This window comes from Gadus macrocephalus, chromosome 14 (genome assembly GCF_031168955.1).
Source record: "Gadus macrocephalus chromosome 14, ASM3116895v1".
Lineage (NCBI taxonomy): Eukaryota > Metazoa > Chordata > Actinopteri > Gadiformes > Gadidae > Gadus > Gadus macrocephalus.
The window spans coordinates 24139356-24161158 of NC_082395.1; the positions used below are offsets into that span (position 1 = coordinate 24139356).

A 21803-nucleotide genomic window follows, 5' to 3' on the forward strand; every position below is an offset into this window, starting at 1 on the left:
AAGCATCATAAAACTGCATTTGATTATATGGCAAAAACATTCATGCAAAGTAGCAAAAACGTGAATGGTTTGCTTTGTACTAAAGACACATGTAGGCTGGATGTATACTAATGTTTATTATTAGAGTTTTTCATATCAACTTTCAGACTTATTAAGCAAAATCCCATATTTCATACATTGATAGCTTAACCTAAGTATAATTTGTGTAGCATAACAAAGGAATTAGGAAATAGACCCTTTGGGTTTAATATCTAGTGTAGACGTTGGAAACGGGTTGGAGGAAAACTAACAAGAAACAGGAACAGACCAGATAGCCAACCAGATCCAGAACAACACTGTGTCCTGAAGCGGTTCGGGGACAGACTCTTGATTATCTGAAGTTATGGAACTATAAACACTATGCTGGAATGAACCGCAGCCCTTCAGTGTGCAACAGAATCAGCGATGGATCTAAAATAGCCTGGAACTCGACACAGCAGAATCCTCTACCAGAACACGGCTGCTATCATCTCCACAGCGCCCCCTAGCTGTTCCACCTCATCATTACATTGATCTTCACGAAAAGAAGAGATTGCTGAAAAGCGTTAAAATGCACTCATAAAGAAGAGAGCCACAAGGCCTTCATGATGAGCAGGTGGAACCCCCCCCTGAGAGAGAGCCAGAGAGAGAGAGAGACTCCCAAACTGCAGTTTGGTGTTTGGGTATTCCGTCCTCCTCCGAGGGGCCCCAGAGGAGGAGGACCAGAGGAGGAGGACCAGAGGAGGAGGACCAGGAGCCCAGAGGAGGAGGTCCAGGAGCCCAGAGGAGGAGTTCCAGGATCCCAGAGGAGGAGGTCCTGGCTCCAGAGTCTAGCTGTCCTGCAGCATCTTCTCGATCTCCTGGTCCCACTGGTCGTCCTTGTTGTCTGACTCGGGGACCACTTCGTACTCCTGCAGCTCCTGCTGCAGCTCCTTCTCCCAGTCCGCCGGCTCCTCTGAGGGAGGAGGAGAGGGGGTGAGAGGGAGCATTGATACGACTGATGGGAGTACTGGTAATGTGGGATTTAACCAGAGGAACTTAGTTATTATAAGGTATTAATGACTCATAAGAACTCACTAAGTGAACTAAGTGAGTTATTACCTTCATACCACATCATGTGAAATGCAGGGACTCTTTCTCTCCCTTGCCATTTTAGTTAGCAATGTGTAAAAATCGTGCAACTCGGCCTATCCCAACCCCGATGTGAGCGAGTGAAAGGTTAAGCGGGTGACTGGTGAGTGGGTGACTGGTGAGCGGATGACTGGTAAGTAGTTTTGCTTTCGTTAACGAAAATGATGACTAAATATCGTTGTCAACGACCCTTTATCACGTGAGGAAAACGAGACGAGACGCAACGTAAATGCTGTTCATGTGACGATAACTATAATTAAATACATAATGCAGTATTGTTGACGAATAAAAATGAGACTAAATGTGTTTTACAAAATAATACTCTTCATTTTCGATGACCAAAACTAGTTGAGTTTTATTTATTTTATTTTTTATTTCTGGGGCTGTATCAGGTTACGTTACTTCCTGAATCCCCTCTCGTCGCGATTCACAAGACGCAACTGTGGTGGTAGCGTTAATTAAAACTTAAGGCCCTCTCCACACTAATCCGGGTAAATATAAAAACGTACAACTTGTAACTGAAGATACATAGTACATTGCACAGATAAATCATAATTTCCATTTCACCTGCCTTTTTTTTTTTTGATGAGCGCAAGCTTGTGGCATTATTGGTGGTGGTTACTAGTGAGGTCCCCCCTTCACTTTAGGCGTCTTTGAGTGTTATTAATTATTATTATTCTTCATGTTTAACCTCTGTTTTCCTTTTATTCCTAGTCTGTTTTACATAGTTTTGAATGACTATATGCTCTGTAAGGTGACCTTGGGTGTCTTGAAAGGCGCCTCTAAATTAAATGTATTATTATTATTATTATTGTCATGGCAGTGTCATGGCAACCGAACGCCATCGTATCTGAAAGCCTCTACCCTGTCCACACTACAATGCAATCGTAGCGTGTTCATATTTATCCACCTCAGCGCTCGTTTTTGAAAAGCATCGTTATCAGTGTCGGAATTCGGCGTTCTAATGTGGACAGAACATGTTTGGTTGGTAAAATAAATACGTTGTAAATTCATATCAGAGTGTCTTCCTTGTCTGGAATGGATTATGTATTATTGTATTATTATATTATTGTATTAATGTATTATTGAGTCTAATAAGGTAACAATAATATAATAATAAGATTACCTTGTTTGAATTGTGAAATGGGTTTGGCAAAAATAAAATGTTGGTTTTGTCAATACTACTAGGTAGCCTACTTATACTATATTGACTGAGTTAAATAGAATTGCATAACAAAAAAGTTACTAATACAATTTGCTTTGACTAAAACTAGCCTAAAATAGTCATGGATAATTCTGACTAAAATAAGACTTAAATGCTCTTTTAGTCGTCTGAAACTTGAGTAGACTGAAAAGAGTATGAACGTGAATAAAACTAATAAAAACTAAAATGACAGCTTGACACAAACACTAGACTAAAACTAAAATTAAAACAGGCCGCCAAAAACAACATTACTGGTAAGTGGGTGACTGGTGAACGGGTGAGTGGGTGACTGGTGAACGGGTGAGGAGGTGACTGGTGAGGGGGTGACTGGTCAATGAGTGACTGGTAAGGGGGTGACTGGCAAGTGGGTGACTGGTGAGGGGGTGACTGGTGAGCAGGTGACTGGTGAACGGGTGACTGGTGAGCGGTTGACTGGTGAACCCAGCTCACCGTCGGGCGAGGGGGTCTTGGCGGGCTCCAGCACCAGCTGCTTTATCTCCTTCCTGAGGTCCTCCTGGTCGAGCGCCGCTCCGTCATACGCATCGCTCACAAACTCTGACACGCCGGGACTGCTGCGGCCCTCCTCCTCCTCCTCCTCCTCCTCCTGCTGCTCCTCCTCCTCCCTCGCCGGGGCCTGGCCCCACAGGACACACGAGCAGGGAGACCAGGAGTTAGTGATAGGTTAGGTTCCTAATCATCCAGATGAACCCGTTTGTATTCCTTAGTACGATTTATTTCAGCCATGTCTCAAAGACGTGAATCCTGTTGACACCCTGAGTCTGTGTGTTTTAGCTCATCTGTGTGGGCCGTCCTTGTTCTGGGTGCGTACAATACACCACACAATACACTTTAACCCAATTATCAGTTTTCTATCCATATTGAGGGACAATACATGAACCTTCTGTACACAGGACACTTTAACACACAGTTGGACACCACTACCCACAGAAGGAAACTTCTGTACACAGGACAGTTCTACACACAGTAGGACATTACAGTACACAGTAGGACACTTCTACACACAGTAGGACACTTCTACACACAGGACACTTCTAGACACAGTAGGACACTACTGTACACAGTAGTACACTTTTACACACAGGAGGACACTTTTACACACAGTAGGATACTTCTGTACACAGTAGGGCACTTCTACACAGTAGGGCACTTCTACACACAGTAGGATACTTCTGTACACAGTAGGGCACTTCTACACACAGTAGGACACTTCCAGAGCATTGTGTAAACAGCTGATCGCTGTGTGGTCACAGCTGTGGGGAAATCATTTGATTCAGGTGTTTATTCGCTCTATGCTCTGGTGAATGTCCTGAGAGGCAGAGAGGGATCCTGTTACAAACCAGCTGCCAACTCCAAGCTCAACCACATTGTTGATTTTCCCAGAAACACTGCCTTAACTTAACTGACATACAGCACACTGCCTTAACTTAACTGACATACAGTGTGGTTTTGTTGTGTTCCAGAGGGTGACCTACACTTTACCACCTCAGCCAAGTCACCAAAACCGACCACACAATCAGTGCCCCCCCCCCTCCTGGCTCATTCCTGATCACCACACACTACCGATTCAGAGCCCTCCCCTCCTGCCCCACTCCTGGTAACCCTATAAAAGCAGGCAAGATGTCATTTCTTGCAGAAGGGCCTTTTCTCCTATTCAACTCATCACACCCGTTCTCGCACCTTCCGCTCCTCTCCGATGGAGGCAGGGGGGCTCTTGGCTTGCAGATTTTCTGAAACAGGAGAAAACAGAAAGCTGTGAGCCGGATGTTCCTGTGGGCCCCGGAGAGGCTGTGGCCCTCAGAGCCCCGGGCTGGTGTCGATGCAGCACTAGGGAGGGCCATTGTCTTCTCAGAAACACACGGGTCGACCGGTTATCCATCCAGCATTGAATTGGGTCAAAACTGTTTAGTAAGAAGCACCATTACTGCTGTGCACACTGGGAACTGACAAAGGTGGCATACAAGGTCTGTGTTTGTCTGTCACCACAGAGTTCTCATCATCAGCCCTAAACGCGGAAAAAGGCCATAATCAACTCGTAACAAAGTTTGTTGTTTCAAGCATCCAGAAGCCGTACCAAATCAAACGTATTGATTGACACCCTTCACCTGGAGGGATTCAGGCTTAAACACCAACAACGTTATCTAAACTTGGAGTTTCTCTTTTGGGAATTCCGTGATGAAAGGTCACTTGTGAGACTCCTTCCATCCCTATAGAGCTAGCTCACCTGTGGAGAGGCCCTCCTGGGGGGAGAGGCCGGCTGCCCTCTCCCCATCTCCCTGCTGCTGGGCCGCCAGGGCGGTGAGCTGGGCCGCCTGCTTCACCAGAGACACTCGGTAGAAGTAGTTCCTCCAGAACACATCCTCCTTCACACTGGAACACAACAGAGGCTTAGGAACCACCGGGGCTGTGGGACCACAGCACCAGACTACACTGCATCCACTCAGGATAGAGCCCCAGTGAATTATCTATTCTGATGAACACCAGGACCCGGCTAAAGACAAAGGGATTCATCATTTTAACATTGTACTTGAATTGTTTTATTATATGTAGAGTTGTTTTAACATGACACACACACACACACGCAGACACAGACAGACACAGACCCACACACACACACTAACTCACTGCTTGGGCACCAGGTCGAAGCGCATGCGGTTGAGCAGCTGGTCCTCCTCCAGCATCACGCAGGCCAGCGGGGACATGAGCTCCATGTCGAAGGTGAACTGGACGCCAGCCGGAGGGTCCCGCAGGAAATTCCTCCGGTCCTGAGGTGAGAGAACAAACCCTTCAGATCTGCTGAGCCCCTAGAGGACTGACTGAGGTGAGAGAACAAACCCTTCAGATCTGCTGAGCCCCTAGAGGACTAACCGGTGATGAGTACTGGTGAGTAGGAAGCCTTTTAAGTTTTATGGGATCAACACGACATGACTTAAACAGGGACACTGAAAATCAATGTCACTGTTTTTTAAATACATTAAAATACTTACGGCCCAATTATATTGTGACAATGAAGCTTATGGTATATTTTGTACACGAAATTTTGAACAACAATTTATTTGCGCTCTTTATAAACGTCTCCCTCTGACTTACCGCTGATAGAGCCAGGATCTGCTGCTGGATGGTCTCCTCTTCATTGTAGCCCACCCAAGGAGGCACGGCTGCGTCTGATCCAAACCCAACAGGAGCAGCTTTAAGGGCCCGATACTCAGGCTGCACGTGACAGTTACTGTTTTACAACATTGCTTGCATGCTCACTAAAACCAATACCGTGTCGAGTTCTTCACAAATAAGCAGTCCTACCAGTGCAATCTCCTAAGAATGTATTGTCATTGCAACACAAATACGACTCATGTTACATGTTATGTATTTCTGTCAATGTAATGCTTCTGACAAGGATAAATAAGGCTATCACACCCTAATGTAATGTAAACATCAATTTATAAAATGTGATTGACGGCCTACCAGATCTTTTGGCTTTGTTTTCTTGGACAAACTTCTCCTGCTCCTTCTGGAACTCTCTCAGAAACGTCTGAAAGGCAGAGTGACGTTATGATGAACACATACATGATGAACACATGCATGATGAACACATACATGCTGAACACATGCATGATGGATCCCCTGCAGCGGCTCAGGACTCCAGCCCACCTTGTCAAGGATGCCGTCGATGCTGCCGTCCTCCACGCTCCTCTTCAGACTCTGCGCCGTCCCCGACACCGACTCGGAGATCTTCTTGGTGGCACTGGTGGCAAAGCTGAAGATGTAGTCTGTAAAAGAAGGGAGGGAGAACCGTAGTTTAGTCTGTAAATGAAGGGAGGGAGAACCGTAGTTTAGTCTGTAAAGGAACATGGGAGGGAGAACCGTAGTTTAGTCTATAGAGGAACATGGGTATAAACATGTTGACATGACAACACAGAAGTTAAAGCAGAGAACGGGTTCTAACCACCGAGTCCCTGATCCCGCTGGGACTCCCGGCTCCGGGTCGGGGAGATCTCCTGGGTCCCGGTCGGGGAGGTCTCCTGGGTCCCGGTCGGGGAGGTCTCCTGGGTCCCGGTCGGGTCTTCCTCAGTTCGCTGTTTGTTGACTTCGTTCTGTTGTTGCACAATCCGTTCTTCCGGGCTGGACAGGTCACGGTCGCCGCTCCTTGGGGGATCCTCCGCCCGCTCCAGACCGAGCCACGTCCCGAGCCCCTTAAACATGTTGACGGGATGTGGAGAGCGATGATCGATAAACAAGAGAGGGGAGACAGCCGAACCAGGAACTGGACCACCGCTGCTTCTTCGTGGCTGTTGTTATAATAGTGTACGGTGTCGCCCACTACCGGCGGGCGGTACAATCCCCTATCGGCGGGTAACAGCCGTAACAGCACGCCCTAGCGGCAGGTAATAGAGTGGCGAAGTCACGCCCCTTCCGGTAGGGCTCATGGGACCTATGAGATCGAAAAATATGAATGGGTGTCAATGGAGAGAAAATTATTATTTTCTGGTCCCGGTCTTTATATGCCCTGGATTACACATATGTTGTTTGTGGATTTAAATGATAATTTTTCATGCAAAGAAAACTAAAAATGTTTGTGAAGAAGTTTGATAATTTTAGGTTTTATGTGAGGCCGCTTTGTGAACTACAGCTCTTCGCTGCTCTCGACGCATATGATATACGTCACCACACCCGCCCTTGGAACTCGGCACAGAGATGGCGATCTCTTTGCCCCACTTCACCGCTTTTTCCAAGGGGAGGATAAAAGCATCGAAAGAGGTGAAAACCATTATAAGTCGGGGCACGTGCAGAGTTTCAGTTATGCCGATGGGAAGATTGTCGGTCTTCTCCACGCCAGTCGCAGGGAGCGTGACGTCACATACGAGCCGTGTAGTCTTTCTCGTTGTGTTTTCTCTACAGCCTTTATCTGAACAATTGCACAATAAACGGTCGAACTCTGACTTCGCCACTCTGGCGAAGTCACGCCCCTTCCGGTAGGGCTCATGGGACCTATGAGATCGAAAAATATGAATGGGTGTCAATGGAGAGAAAATAATTATTTTCTGGTCCCGGTCTTTATATGCCCTGGATTACACATATGTTGTTTGTGGATTTAAAGGATAATTTTTCATGCAAAGAGTTCGACCGTTTATTGTGCAATTGTTCAGATAAAGGCTGTAGTGAAAACACAACGAGAAAGACTACACGGCTCGTATGTGACGTCACGCTCCCTGCGACTGGCGTGGAGAAGACCGACAATCTTCCCATCGGCATAACTGAAACTCTGCACGTGCCCCGACTTATAATGGTTTTCACCTCTTTCGATGCTTTTATCCTCCCCTTGGAAAAAGCGGTGAAGTGGGGCAGAGAGATCGCCATCTCTGTGCCGAGTTCCAAGGGCGGGTGTGGTGACGTATCTCATATGCGTCGAGAGCAGCGAAGAGCTGTAGTTCACAAAGCGGCCTCACATAAAACCTAAAATTATCAAACTTCTTCACAAACATTTTTAGTTTTCTTTGCATGACAAATTATCATTTAAATCCACAAACAACATATGTGTAATCCAGGGCATATAAAGACTGGGACCAGAAAATAATTATTTTCTCTCCATTGACACCCATTCATATTTTTCGATCTCATAGGTCCCATGAGCCCTACCGGAAGGGGCGTGACTTCGCCACTCTATAGGGCATCCCTACCGGTGGGTGAGTTTTATAAGGTTTTATATGTTCAGTTACCTTTAAGCAAATATTATTCGGAAAAGGAAAAGATATTCAACTTTAAAAAGTCAATTGGTCAATTTACCCCCAGACCCCCAGATTTACACCCAATTTTTTTTGAGAAGTCATATATTTTACAGACCTTTGTGTAGTCATAGATGCATTGTGGTTATTTTGATTGACAGGTGACATCCTGAAATTAAGGTAGACGTTTTCATTTGACTTGCCTTATTTTAATTTCCTATAGGACAACATATAGTAAAAATTGAACACGGCAATACGAAATTAAGAAATTGTATAAGTGTTATTACTAGGGCATGGAAATGGAGCTGTGTGTTGTGAGACATTCAACTTCACGTTACACATTAACCGCGACATACTGTACATTGGCTACCATGGGAACGTGTATTCTCTGGGTCAACCACAGGGGGCAGTAACGCACATTAAGGCTTTGGTTTACCGCGGAAAAGGAAACGAAGAAGGTAGAGGAGATCGCTTGTTCTGCTGCAATAGTCCGACTTCTAAGCATTTGATTTCGTCTCACTCTTTGTCGTTCGTTTAGTTCCTCATCTGCTCGTTATTCAGTCTGCTAAATAAGGAAATGGGTAAGACAAACACAATGATAATACACCGTTTTCTTTGTCGCACTTTAAAGTAGCGTTAATCTGCCTGTTCTGATCTCATAACCCATTGAAGACTGATCTCCTTCCAGATGAGACCATGAAGACCCTGATGGTTTTCGACTTCGACCACACGGTGGTGGATGACAACAGTGACACGTGGGTCATCAGGTATACAGCACGCATGCGCCTCCAGACAGACAGTGTGCCTCTCTTAATCATGTCTTCAGCTTGGACTGTCTAACCCCTGGATTCAGTGTTTACTCTCTCGGTCTGAAAGTATTAAGCGGTTTATCAAATCCTGCATTGAAGTTCCCACCTAAACTAACACCTCAGGTGCTCATGTGCAGGTGTCTCCCAGACCGAACCCTCCCCAATGCACTGAAGGACTCTTACCAGAAGGGCCAGTGGACCGACTACATGGGCAGAGTCATGGCCTACATCGGTGGGTGTGTGCGTCCAGTTGTGTTTATGTGTAGGGTCATGATGATGTCAGTGCTGAAGAGTAACAACAATGCAAGTCTGGGCCGAGGTTCTTCTTATATTATTAACATCTATATAAATATATGGATAGTTGTCAAATTGAGTGATCGGATCATCTGATCTTGAATCGTGTATGTTTCAAGTGGAATGCACTTAAAAGTAACTTAAAAGTAAGTTTTCAAATGGAAGTATTCCACATGGTCCCTGGTAGGCCAGCGTTGGAGTTCAGCGTGTGAACCTGGTATTCGGCTCGGTATTTGTGCATCCTCCTAACCCCAGCCTCATCCTGTCGAATCAGGTGACCAGGCGGTGAGCCCTGACGGCATTCGCGTCGTCATGGAGACCATCCCGTTCACGCAGGGCATGGCGGACCTGCTGGCCTTCATCTCGGCGCACAAGAGCGCGGTGGACTGCGTGGTGATCTCGGACTCCAACGCCGTGTTCATCGACTGGATCCTGGGCGCGGCCGGGCTGCGCTCGGCCGTGGACCGTGTGCTCACCAACCCCGCCCGCTTCGACGATCGGGGTTACCTCACGGTGCGGCGGCACCACGCCCACGATTGCGCCCGCTGCCCCGTCAACCTGTGCAAGCGGGCGGCGCTGCAAGCGTACCTGACGGAGTGCGAGGAGGGGGGCGTGGACTACCACAGGATGATCTACGTGGGCGACGGCGGCAACGACCTGTGCCCCTCGTCCTGCCTGCGGGGGGGTGACGTGGTGATGCCCAGGAGGGGCTTCACCCTGGAGGGGCTGCTCTCCAAGCTGCAGAGCCGGGGTTCCTCCCTCAAGGCCCGCGTGGTTCCCTGGACCAGCGGCACGGAGGTCCTGGATGAACTGAGGTCCCACATGCTGCCGGCCACACCCTGACGGGCACACCCTGACGGCAGCGAGCGGAGCAGGGAGCGGAGCAGGAAGCAGAGCAGGGAGTGGAGGAGGGGGTCCTCCCTCAGGGTCAACGGGATCAAAGAGAGCCAGGACTGTGTCTGTCACATCACAGCTGTCCACTGGGACTTCGTTTTTTACTTTTATGTTATTGTTTTTAGAAAGTCCTATTTATATTGGTGATCATATTTTGTGACATGGTTTTACATAAGGACATAAGGGTATGTAATGCGTGCAATGACTCAGGTAATTTTTGTTTTGTTTTCTTAAAATAAATGAGAAGAATTATTGACTTTCTTAAAATCACTTCGTCTTGGGCAGGAACCAACAAATGGATCATGTTGACCGTTCTTTCGGCCCTCGTTCATATAAAAGACCCCCTGTCTTAAGCTCATTCCCAAGTGTACCCAACCCCTAGATCACCAACCAATGTGGTCACTTCCGGTTGGTTTAAAGCCTTCAATCATACCATTTTACTAGAGATAAATTCACATAGAAGTGGTCAAAACGAGGACCACTGGCCCCCTACTATAGTTTGTTACCTAAAGAGGGGCCTGGCTGGCTCCCGGGGGCCGCGGTAACTTGAGGAATACGTTTACAAAGTTTCTGATCCTGTTCTTCAATCTCACTTTCCATCAGTCGACCGCCTCATGTGGACGCCTCTCTGATAGAGAGGGAATATTTGAACACTCAAATTGCCCTGACCTGGAACAATAGCCTGGAAAGGTGCAGGAGCACACTTAGAGCTGTTTTCCATGTTGATAATATACCGAAGATGAGTCCGCTCAATCTCAGAGCATCATCCGTGAGGCCCAGTTGTCCGGTTCACAGCCCTGCATGGCTTCCTCTGGGATCAGAGCAATCAACTGTAGATCTGTGCATTTTTCTTCCTGTTCATCTCATTTTGTTTGCGGAGTACATTCCTGGTTCTTCAATATGCATCAGAGCAGACCCTACCTCGAGTGGATCTAGGCTGGTCATCACCCCAGAGGAAGGCCTCAGCGTTCTGCTGAGATCAGGACATTCCTCTGCTCCGCTGCAGGGCGCTTCGTCAACACAAGGGGGCGCTCCACGCCTGCACTTCACTATAAGGCTGCTGAGAACAGGTGGTGAAGTCCATGAAGGGCAGGAGGAGGACAGATGGACAGGCAGCAGGAGAGCATCCAGGAACGATCTACTGCACGGACTGAAAGCCGTCCTCACTACGGATCACACAGGCTACCGTGAACAGTACTGTGCACTGGTGTGAAGTGGGTGACTACAAATTAGCTTTGAACAAATGCAAAATTATATCGATATATCTTACATAGCCGATATATCCTGCAGCCCTAGGCGTCATTCAATTACCTCTTCTCGCTCAGAAGTAACGACCAACGATATTACTAAGTGCCAAGGCTCTATGCTACTGTCCACAGAGTGAGCTTACCACTCACTCACCGGGCGCTAGTGCCTACTAAGCGGTTGTCGACAGATAGGCTTGTCACTAGGGTTGGGGCCAACTATCAGAAATGTAAATAAGGGACACATGCACGCGCACGAAGCGCGCGCACATGTGTACACGCATGCATTTGCTACTACTGTGTTACTACTACCACTGTGTTACTACTGTGCTAGACTTACTGTAGCAAGTCCTATCCATTTAATAATTCATACCATCACAAGTCACAAGTAAAAAAGAAAAAAAAAAAAATCTTCAACCGCATCTATAATAAGCATGTACTCAAGACACATACCTTAACTTCAGTTTTGTATTTGCAGTATATACAGACTACACAAGTAACAGTTTAACATTGAAGAATTTATTTTGTGCAAAATAACATTTTCTTAACTCTTTAAGGACTGGAACGCATTTTTGTAACCCTTATTTTAGTGCTTTAGCTATAGAATCCCTTCTCAGGCCTGAATGGGTTAATGGTACAGTAGTATTGTGTTTCTTAATGTAACAGTAGTAGTGCAAACATTTGGCCACTTAGGCCTAACAAAAGTATAAAAACATAGTGCAACATTTATCACAATCTGTAAGCACTTAAATTAACTGTAAACAAAAACAGTGCAAAAAATATCACAAATTGGAACAAAAACATGAAATGTAAACTAGCACTTAGTGCAAAAGAAATATCACAAACTGTAAAAAAAAAAACTTGCTGTGCCTCCAAAGCCATGACAACACCTATGTAGCCAGCAAAAGTATGCTCCATTCTAGGTATAGATCACTTTTTGGGGGTTGGACCGTTAAGTTACTTTTTTGGGGGTTGGTTGACACATGTTAAGTTAATCATGGTTTATATTAAATGGTTTAAAACTAATATAAATGGCCTTGGATATTAGAGATTGTATTTATAGTCAATTTAAAACTTATTTTTTGTCTCTACTCTCTAGCTTAAAAAACAAGAAAGTTACAAAAGGTTTTTTTAACACATTTCCTGCTGAGGGGTTGGTTATAGATTAACTATAGGGACAACCATACACTGTGACAAGCTACCCCGTGATGGAGTTGATTTTCACAGAGTGTCAAAGTGGTTGAGAACCACTGTTATACATGCATGAGCTGTTTGAGGTGTGTAAAAGTTGTAAACAGACAGTATGCAATATTTTTTTAGATTATTAATTATATGATATCTACTTGCATTACACAATATGATTCAGTTGGTCTTATTAAAAAAGAAAATATATTGAACATTTAGCAGCATGAATTGACAACACAAAGTGTGAATAAAGGTATGATTTGATAAATAGTCTGAAATGTAAAGTATACATTACTTGGATCTGTGCAGAGCTAAAATGTTGCTATCCCCTTTATTAAGCCTTAAATGTCAAATGTTCAAATCATATAGCCTATACTTCTCCTTGACCTCATTTCATACCATTTCCATTTTACAAAGCCATACAGTAGTGAGTCTTCTTCTGCTCACGCAGATGCTGACTGTTCTCACACTCGTAGGCCTATCCACTCGTCTGGGCTACTACTAGCATACAACAAAAATGCTTAGTTATTTGACATACCATGTTAGCCTCCGGAGTTGCTTGTCGTACAAGGAACTGTGTCAGAGCTCCCTGACTTCTCCTCTGGGTCTCGTTCTTCTTGTGTGCTTCACCGGAAGCATGTTGTTTTACGTCTGTCAGACCACCGTGGCTTTGCATTCTCGAATACTATAATTCTATCCATTTAAAGTCCCTTTCCCACTCTTTTCTGTATTTTTCTTTTCTTTTTCCTTTTTATCGTTTTGGCGTGGGGAGCCATTCTTGTTGGTGTTTTTAGTACACTTTTTACCTGAAGCCGGGCGAGGCCTCTTCAGGCAGCAGCAGAGCCAATCACTGTGAATAATGTGTCCTAGCAACCACACAAATCTGCTGCCATTGGTCGGTACTCATGACAGCCGATTCCGTTTTGTACGGGATGGTTGACAAGTCTAGCCACACCACAGTGAGTGACGGAAGAGAAGAATTGCTCTCATTCTTCCACGACCCGAAATACGGGACAAAGTGCGTCCCGTATCAGTTCATTACGGAACACGTCTTTTAGTTTCCAAATAAGGGACGATTCCGTTTTTTACGGGACGGTTGGCAAGTCTACTTGTCACCAAACAACTATCTTTAACCAGCCTGTTTCCAAACAGCGGTTACTCGCTTCTACAGTGACTAGCTTGTATCCAAACTAGAGCTGTCAAGCGATTAAAATATTTAATCGTGATTAATCGCATTAATGTCATAGTTAACTCGCGATTAATCGCAAATTCTTTTTCTATGCTAAATATCCCTTGATTTTTTTGTCCCATAATTCTTCTCATTTTAATTCTCTTATCAACATGGTGAAGTGCATCGGCTTGTCTTGTGCAAATGATTTTTTATTGATAACAACATTGGCATATACTGATCAAAACAGGACGATACAAAAAAAGAGCCTATAGTGCAATTAAACGACTGCTTTGAACAAATGTCATTTGAACATAGCAGTCAGGCTACTGCTTCTTTGTTTTGAGCCAAAGAAAAAAAACACGTTTTTTTTTTTTTTGTAAATATAACATTTGCGTTAATCGCGCGATAATTTTTTTAACGCCGTTAAAATTGGTTTGCGTTAACGTCGTTAATAACGCGTTTAACTGACAGCTCTAATCCAAACATTAGTCACCGGGAACATCTAGCTGCAAAGCTAACTAAATCATCTAGCTGGAAAGCTGACACGTTTTGCTGGGAAGCTAAACCGAATTGGCTGCAAACCTTCAATAAAATAATACAACTGTAATAATACAAAGTCTCCAAACTGAAGTTAAACCATGGCTTCTCCCCCTCCTAACTGTGGCAACCCGGGCCCGGGAATGTCTTGGTAAGGCAGGGAATCACCACACTTCTCGGCTGGTTCAAAGCCCGGAGGGCATTTATTCGGTAGAACAGAGTTCACCCCGTAGGGCAATGAAAAACATACGCTAGCTCCGTGAGCCAGGGGAAACAATGAAACAAGGATTTAGCTTTCTCTATCGGGCTTGCTCGGTCCGGGAACGGCGCGGTTCACCTCCCATCGGCTCGTCCGTGGGTCGGGTTACTCCACCGGCTTCTCGCTCCAACTCTCCTTGGGAACCGGGGAAAGCGCAGTTTAACATGGTGTCTCACTCCCCGCCCCAGGTGTTTCCCATCCCCCTGATTAGAGCGCCGGGAGTGCCGCCCTCTGGCTCCATCTGTTGGATACAGCCGGTACACGCCCTCCACCACCTCTCCCCTGGGCCCTCCAGCCCGAGGGGTTGGGGACGGGTTGCCACACTCCTCCACCGCTGCTTCGCACCCCTGGTCGTCTCCGACCGCCCCTAGGCACATGTCTCGGCGGGATAGGGCGTCAGCGTTGGCATGTTCCCTGCCCGGCCTGTGGTCCACCTGGAACCTGTAGTCCTGGAGTGCCAGGAACCACCTCGTCACCCGTGCGTTCGTGTCCTTCGCGCCGGCCATCCACTTCAGTGGTGCGTGGTCGGTCACCAGCGTGAACTCCCGTCCCAGGAGGTAATAACGCAGTTTGTCCAGGGCCCACTTGATGGCCAGGGCCTCCTTCTCCACGGTGGAGTAGTTCCTCTCGTTGGGGAGGAGCTTCCGGCTGATGTACGTCACCGGGTGTTCTTCTCTCGCCCGTACCTGGGAGAGTACCGCTCCTAGCCCCACCTCGGACGCGTCTGTGTGGACTATAAGGGGTAGAGAGAAGTCAGGGGTTATTAGGACGGGTTCGGAGCAGAGGGCGCTCCTCAGGGTTTCGAAGGCACCCTCTGCTGCCTCCGACCATTTCACCCGGTCAGGTAAAGCCTTCCGGGTCAGCTCGTTCAGGGGGCTCGCCATAGTGGCGAAGCCGGGGATAAACCTCTGGTAGTACCGTACCAGACCCAGGAACGACTTCACCTGCTTCTTGGTGGTGGGCCGGGGCCAGTCCCGGATGGCGGCGACTTTGCTTTCCTGAGGCCGGACGTTCCCCCGTCCCACCCGGTAACCTAGGTACGCCGTTTCCTCCAGCCCCAGGCGGCACTTGGTGGGGTTGGCGGTGAGTCCGGCCCTCCTCAGCTCCGCCAGGACCGCCCTCAGCTGTCGGATGTGTGTGTCCCAGCTTGCGCTGTGAATGATAATGTCATCGATGTATGCGGCCGCATACGCCTGATGAGGCCGAAGGATCTGGTCCATCAACCGCTGGAAGGTCGCCGGGGCGCCATGGACACCGAACGGCAGGACCGTGTACTGATACAATCCCCCCGGGGTTGCAAACGCCGTTTTTTCCCTGGCGGTCCGGGTGAGTGGCACCTGCCAGTACCCTTTAGTGAGGTCCAGGGTGGTGAGGTAGCGGGCCGGTCCAAGCCGCTCGATCAGCTCATCCACCCTGGGCATGGGGTAGGTGTCGGATTCGGACACCTCGTTGAGTTTCCGGAAGTCGTTGCAGAACCGGAAAGTGCCGTCGGGTTTGGGGACCAGGACGACCGGACTGGACCAGGCGCTGCGAGACTCCTCGATGACGCGGAGTCTGAGCATTCGGGTGACTTCCTCCCGGATGGCGTTCCGCCGGGCTTCTGGGACCCGGTAGGGGGGAACGCGCACCGTGATGCCGGGCGCCGTTTTGATGTCGTGTTGTGTTATTGTGGTTCTCCCGGGCAGCTCGGAGAAGACATCCTGGTGCTGGAGGATGACCTCTTCAAGGTCCTGCTTCTGGGCGGGACTGAGATCTTCCCCCATGGGGACTGCTGGTATGTCGCGCCGGGCGGCCAGGGCGAGGGAAGCCGGCGCCGGCGGGGCCGGGTCCGCCCTCCACTGCTTCAGTAGATTGACGTGGTACAGTTGGGTGGGTTTTCGTCTCCCGGGCTGCCGCACCCGGTAGTTCACCGCCCCCACCTGTTCCACGACCTCGTACGGGCCCTGCCACTTGGCCAAGAATTTGCATTCCGACGTCGGGATCAGCACCATGACCAGGTCTCCGGGCCGGAACAGGCGTAGCTGGGCCCCTCTGTTGTAGACCCGGGCCTGGGCCTGCTGGGCCTGCCGAAGGTGGTCCCGGACGATGGGCCAGACCTGGGCCATGCGGTCCCTCACCGGCTCCACATGGTCGACCAGGGTGCGATGGGGGGATGGTCGACTCTCCCACGCCTCCTTGGCGAGGTCGAGGAGCCCCCGGGGTCTTCTCCCGTACAACAGCTCGAAGGGGGAAAACCCTGTCGAGGCTTGGGGTACTTCGCGGACTGCGAAGAGTACATGGGGCAGGAGCTGGTCCCAGTTTTTTCCGTCAACGTCCATGACCTTCTTCAGCATCTGCTTTAGCGTCTTGTTGAAGCGCTCTACCAACCCGTCGGTCTGGGGGTGGTACACCGAGGTCCGGAGCTGGGTGACCTGGAGGAGACTGAGCAGTTGCTTCATGACCCGGGACATGAAGCAGGACCCCTGGTCCGTTAATACCTCACTAGCTATCCCCACCCTGCTAAACAGCAGCATTAGCTCCCTGGCTACTGCCTTAATGGTGGCGGCGCGGAGGGGGAGGGCTTCGGGGTATCTGGTGGCGTAATCCACAATGACTGTATCTATGTCCCCTGCTGGTCTTCGGGAGTGGGCCGACAATATCCAGCGCTATCCGCTCAAAGGGGACCTCAATGATTGGCATGGGAATCAGGGGGTTTCGCACTGTGGGTCTCGGGGCCGTACGCTGGCATTCCGGGCAGGACTGACAATAACGGACCACATCCCCTTTCACCCCGGGCCAGTAAAGCCGAGCTAGAACCCTTTCCCTGGTTTTATCCATGAATAGCACCTTACTAATGTAGGGCCGGGGAACTAGTAACTGCTCTACCACTTCTCCCCCCTTCTCTACGACCCGATATAGCAAACCCCCCCTGGTGCTGAAGTGAGGGTGTGGGAGGCGACTCACCGAATCCCTCGCTTGTCCCTCATGGGCGAGGACGTGGCTCCAGGCGTGCTTCAGGGCGTCGTCCTGTAGCTGGGCGCTGGCGAACTGTCCGGGTCGATGCGTTCTCCCCCCCCCCCCCCGGTCGGGAAAAAATCAGAGAACTCGGTGAGCAGGGAGCTCTCGGAGCCTCCCGGTGGACCGGACTGCTCGGTTGCCGTCAGGGTGTCCGGCGTGTCCAAGGGTGGTCCCGCCGTCTCCACTCGGTGGGGTCCTCCCGTCGAGTGGGCTGGGGTGCCTGGCGGGGTGGGTCCGTCCCCCTCGGTCCCGCCGTCCTCCTCCGACGTCTCCGCTGGGGTTGCGGGGACCAGCCGAGCCCCGTAAGCGGGTCGGACCGCCCGCCCGGCCCGACGCGATGGATCTCGCCGGAGCCGGGAACTCGGGACGGGGTTCAGCAGGCGGGTGAGCATGGGGCAGTCCCTGCCGATGAGCAGGGGTACGGGCAGGTTGGGCACGATCCCGGCCCGCGTCACATACACCCCTCGGGGGGTCCTCACGACCACGTGGCACGTGTCGTAGGTGCGGGTGTCCCCGTGGACGCACGCGACTTCTATGGGCTCGCCCCGCCGTCCCCCCTCAAGGTCTGGGCGTAGGAGGGTCACCACACTGCCGGTATCCAGCAGGGCCTCCGTGTCCTTATTCCCCACCCTCACCGGGATAGTTGGGGCTCCGGATGTCTGGTGGGCCCAGCAGGTGGTTAGCAGACACGGTCCTGGTCGTCCCCCGGATGCTGGGTCCTTCTCCCGTTGTGTGCCACCTCCGGATCAGCCGTCCGTGCTGGGAGATCTGTGCGCGCACCGCGCCTCGCATGTCGAATCGCCAGTCGTGGAAGCGCTGGGCTCTGGCAGCTAGGCTATGGCCATAATAGGCCAGGATGGCCTGCTTCAGGGTCGGGTATTGGCTGGCGTGCTCCGGCGTCATGTCCTGGCTGGCCTGTTGGGCTGGTCCGGTTAGGAAGGGAGACAGGATGTGCGCCCACTGGTCCTCCGGCCAACTCTCCCGTCGGGCCGTCCTCTCGAACACCTCCAAGTACGCCTCCACGTCGTCGTCCGGCCCGAGCTTGGTAAGGCGGCTGGTCGGCGCGGCTGTCGGAGTCTCGCGCACCGCTTGTTGGGTGAGCCTTATCACCGCCCTCCACCACCTCTCCCCTGGGCCCTCCAGCCCGAGGGGTTGGGGACGGGTTGCCACATAACACGAAGGACGGAAAGCTTGGACAGGTGTGCGTTTGCGGGAACCATATATCTGAGAAAGATACTGTAGCAGGTCAGAGAGCGCGCAAAGACCACAGTGCGTCGTCCCTCACTGGGAGCTTGTTTATTTAAATCCAAAGCCAAACAAAACAGAGGCTTCAAACTATAAATCAACAACGTCCGGGAGAGTCCTCGCGTTCAGCGCTCCGCCACCGGCGATCTCTTGTGGGGATCGCGTTGGATCTCTCCCTCCCTCTCTCTGTTCCCGGTCCTTTTACCACAAAACAAAGCAGGCACATAAATACACACTCCCTGATTGGCCTGATTGCGAGCAGGTGCCCGCAATCAGGCCCAATCCCCCCAGCCGATCCGGTGCGCTCCCAACCTGCCCATACTCCCCCTGCAGGCAAGATGCCGCACGTCCCCCCACACACCCCCACCGCCCGACACAGGCCAGGGGCACATCCGGCCGCCAACTCACTCCCCCCCCCCGGAACGGGAGAGGAAGTGCGCCACGGCCATCTGCGCCCCAGGCCTGTGCACGACCCGGAAGTTGAAGGGCAGGACCGGAAGCAGGGACTTCCGGTCCGTACTCCTCTCTCTCTGGTAGCGTTGACGCAAACGCGACAGGGACCGCATCGTTCCACCTCTTAAGGAGGTTGATGTGGTAGACCTGCTTGTTTTCGCCCCTGTCCGACCGCGCTACCTCGTAATCCACGTCCCCGACTCGCCGCGTGACCACAAAGGGCCCTTGCCACAGGTGGGCAACAGTACAAGGACCTTATCCCCCGGGTGAGATCGTGTAATCTAGTCCCTCTGTCGTACAGGCTCCTGGGCTCGGTGCAAGTGCTCACGCGACAATACCCCTAGTGAGTGAAGCTTTGCACGCAAGTCCATGACGTACTGGATTTCGTTTTTTGATGTCACTGGACCCCTCCTCCCAGTTTTCTTTAATGAGGTCCAGGACCCCCCTGGGCTTGCGCCCATAGAGTAACTCAAATGGGGAAAACCCCGTGGAAGCCTGAGGCACTTCCCGCACTGCAAACAACAGAAGGTCTAGCCATTGATGCCGATTTCGAGCATCCTCGTTTGCGAACTTACGGATCATGGACTTTAACGTCCGGTTAAACCTCTCACACAAGCCGTCCGTGGCTGGGTGATAGACGCTTGTGCGGATGGCCTTGACCTTCAACAACCCGGGAAGTTAATCGTGCGTGACATGAAATTGGTGCCCTTGTAACCCAGGGTTACATAACACCTTTTAATTTAATCAGAATTTAATCAAAACCCAGTAGAATAGTTGTCACTTATCAGAAAGAAATACATGGCTTGTATATTGTCGTTTTAAATAGTGACAAAAAAAGTGATAGACATTTAAGAGGAAAGTATGGCAAATAAGTACTTAAATAAATAAAACCAAAGGGTAAGAGAGAAAAACAGCTTTGAAAAAAAAGAAAAAAAAAAGACATTCTCTTACCTTTGAAATATATATCTCTTGTTTCCGTGTGTCATTTCTGGTGCAGACAGTTACCATATCTCTCCTTAACGAACCCTAGAATCTTCTGGTAGTCTAGCCCATATATTGATTATTGATTGTATACTAGTAGCAGTGTTTATTAAAAAACACCAGGTACCGGTTACGTAGTCGATCAGGACTAACACAAATCGATACCCGTGTGCGGAACGTTCTAATGGCCCGATAATGTCCATGCCAATGCGGTCGAAGGGGGCTTCCACAAGGGGAAGGGGCCGCAAGGGAGCCCTGGGGACAGCCGGGGGATTCACCAGCTGGCACTCGGGGCAGGATGCGCACCACCTGCGCACCTCCGCCCGAATCCCCGGCCAATAGAACCGGGCCATTATCCGGTTAAGTGTTTATCGTACCCCAAATGGCCCGCCATTGGGTTATAATGCGCCGCCTGGAAAACCATTTCCCGGCGGCTCCTGGGCACCAGCAACTGGGTGACAACCTCCTCACTCTGGGTGTCACGACTCACCCGATAAAGCCTATCCCTAACCACTATAAAGTGTGGGGAAGTCAGCTCTGCGTCTGGCCGGACCCGACTCCCATCAATTACTATCATCTGGTCGTAGGCTGAGCTTAGGGTAGCGTCACGAGACTGCTCGAGGGGGACCTCGGGTTGAGGACCCCCCGTCTCCCCCGGTCGCTGAGCAGCGTCGGTCGCCCCCGCCTCAGCACAGAACACAGCACACGACTTACATGTCCCTACCTGTCGTGTCCGCATCCCCGTAGTCCCCCTAACAGCCTGTGGAAACCCCGCCCAATCCAACCCAAGAATCAGGGGATGCGTGAGGCTTGAGCTAACCGCCGCCTTGACACTATATTTTCTACGCCCATAACGAATTTCGATAGGGACCAAAGGATACTCGTGCACATCCCCGTGTATACACCTCACCGAAACGCTCGACGCCTCCACCAATGCCTCGGACCGCACCAGGCGCTGATGGATCATGGTCTGCATGCAGCCCGAGTCCAAAAGCGCCTGGTACGTACCCCGCTGTATCCTCTACGGGATACAGTACACCTCGCCGGGACCGTGGGGAGGAGACGGGGCACCGGTGACGCAGACTACCTGGCCCACCTCCATCAGAGGGCAATCCCACCGGAAGTGACCAGGCCGCCCGCACCGCCAATACCCCTCCCCTGCCGTCTGCGGAGTGGGGGTGGGAGGTGATTCATGTGCCCGCTCCGGAACGGGGACCCCCACTCTCTCCCTCGGCGCCGGGCTTGGCCTGTCCCGCCGTAGGGCAGCTGCACCGGTGTGCGGGACCGGTGTTGGTGGTTGCTGGGCCGTCGGTGGGGGCTGCAGGTGGCTCTCCGCCAGGTCGACCGCAGCGGAGAGGCTCTCGGGCCGGTGTTACCGGACCCAGGCGGAGGTCCTGGCCGGAAGCCCCTCAATGAACCTCTCCAGGGCCACCTGCTCCACCACGTCCTCCGCCGAGTTCTGGTCCGGAACCAGCCACCTCCTCGCCTGGTCCCACAGCTGCTGGGCAAAGGCAAAGGGACGGTCCCCCTCGGTGAACGCCAGCGTCTGGAACCGGCGACGATGTTCTTCCGGGTAGAGGCCAAGCCGGTCCTGGATGGCCCTGGCGATGGTCCCATAGTCCCGCTGGGCCCCGGCCGGCAGA

General features: G+C 50.6%; 2 protein-coding genes and 2 long non-coding RNA genes across 4 annotated transcripts; 2 read left to right on the forward strand and 2 right to left on the reverse strand.

Annotated features, from left to right (window-relative positions):
- Nucleotides 1-101: 101 nt before the first annotated feature.
- On the reverse strand, nucleotides 102-6672 carry syap1 (synapse associated protein 1). The gene is made up of 9 exons (XM_060071056.1): nucleotides 6315-6672; nucleotides 6020-6138; nucleotides 5834-5900; nucleotides 5462-5535; nucleotides 4997-5136; nucleotides 4596-4741; nucleotides 4052-4101; nucleotides 2804-2987; nucleotides 102-973 (listed from the first exon to the last, which is right to left on the reverse strand). The coding sequence occupies exons 1-9, from the start codon at nucleotides 6568-6570 to the stop codon at nucleotides 849-851; spliced, it is 1161 nt and encodes a 386-aa protein (XP_059927039.1). The 5' UTR covers nucleotides 6571-6672; the 3' UTR covers nucleotides 102-848.
- On the reverse strand, nucleotides 1179-2792 carry LOC132471785 (uncharacterized). The gene is made up of 2 exons (XR_009528917.1): nucleotides 2757-2792; nucleotides 1179-1295 (listed from the first exon to the last, which is right to left on the reverse strand). It is a non-coding gene; the product is annotated as an uncharacterized LOC132471785 (long non-coding RNA).
- On the forward strand, nucleotides 1281-2631 carry LOC132471784 (uncharacterized). Its single transcript, XR_009528916.1, has 3 exons — nucleotides 1281-1766; nucleotides 1973-2204; nucleotides 2240-2631. It is a non-coding gene; the product is annotated as an uncharacterized LOC132471784 (long non-coding RNA).
- Nucleotides 6673-8512: 1840 nt separating the features above from the next.
- Nucleotides 8513-10342, forward strand: phospho2 (phosphatase, orphan 2). The gene is made up of 4 exons (XM_060072298.1): nucleotides 8513-8672; nucleotides 8780-8858; nucleotides 9038-9132; nucleotides 9469-10342. The coding sequence occupies exons 1-4, from the start codon at nucleotides 8669-8671 to the stop codon at nucleotides 10035-10037; spliced, it is 747 nt and encodes a 248-aa protein (XP_059928281.1). The 5' UTR covers nucleotides 8513-8668; the 3' UTR covers nucleotides 10038-10342.
- Nucleotides 10343-21803: the final 11461 nt, after the last annotated feature.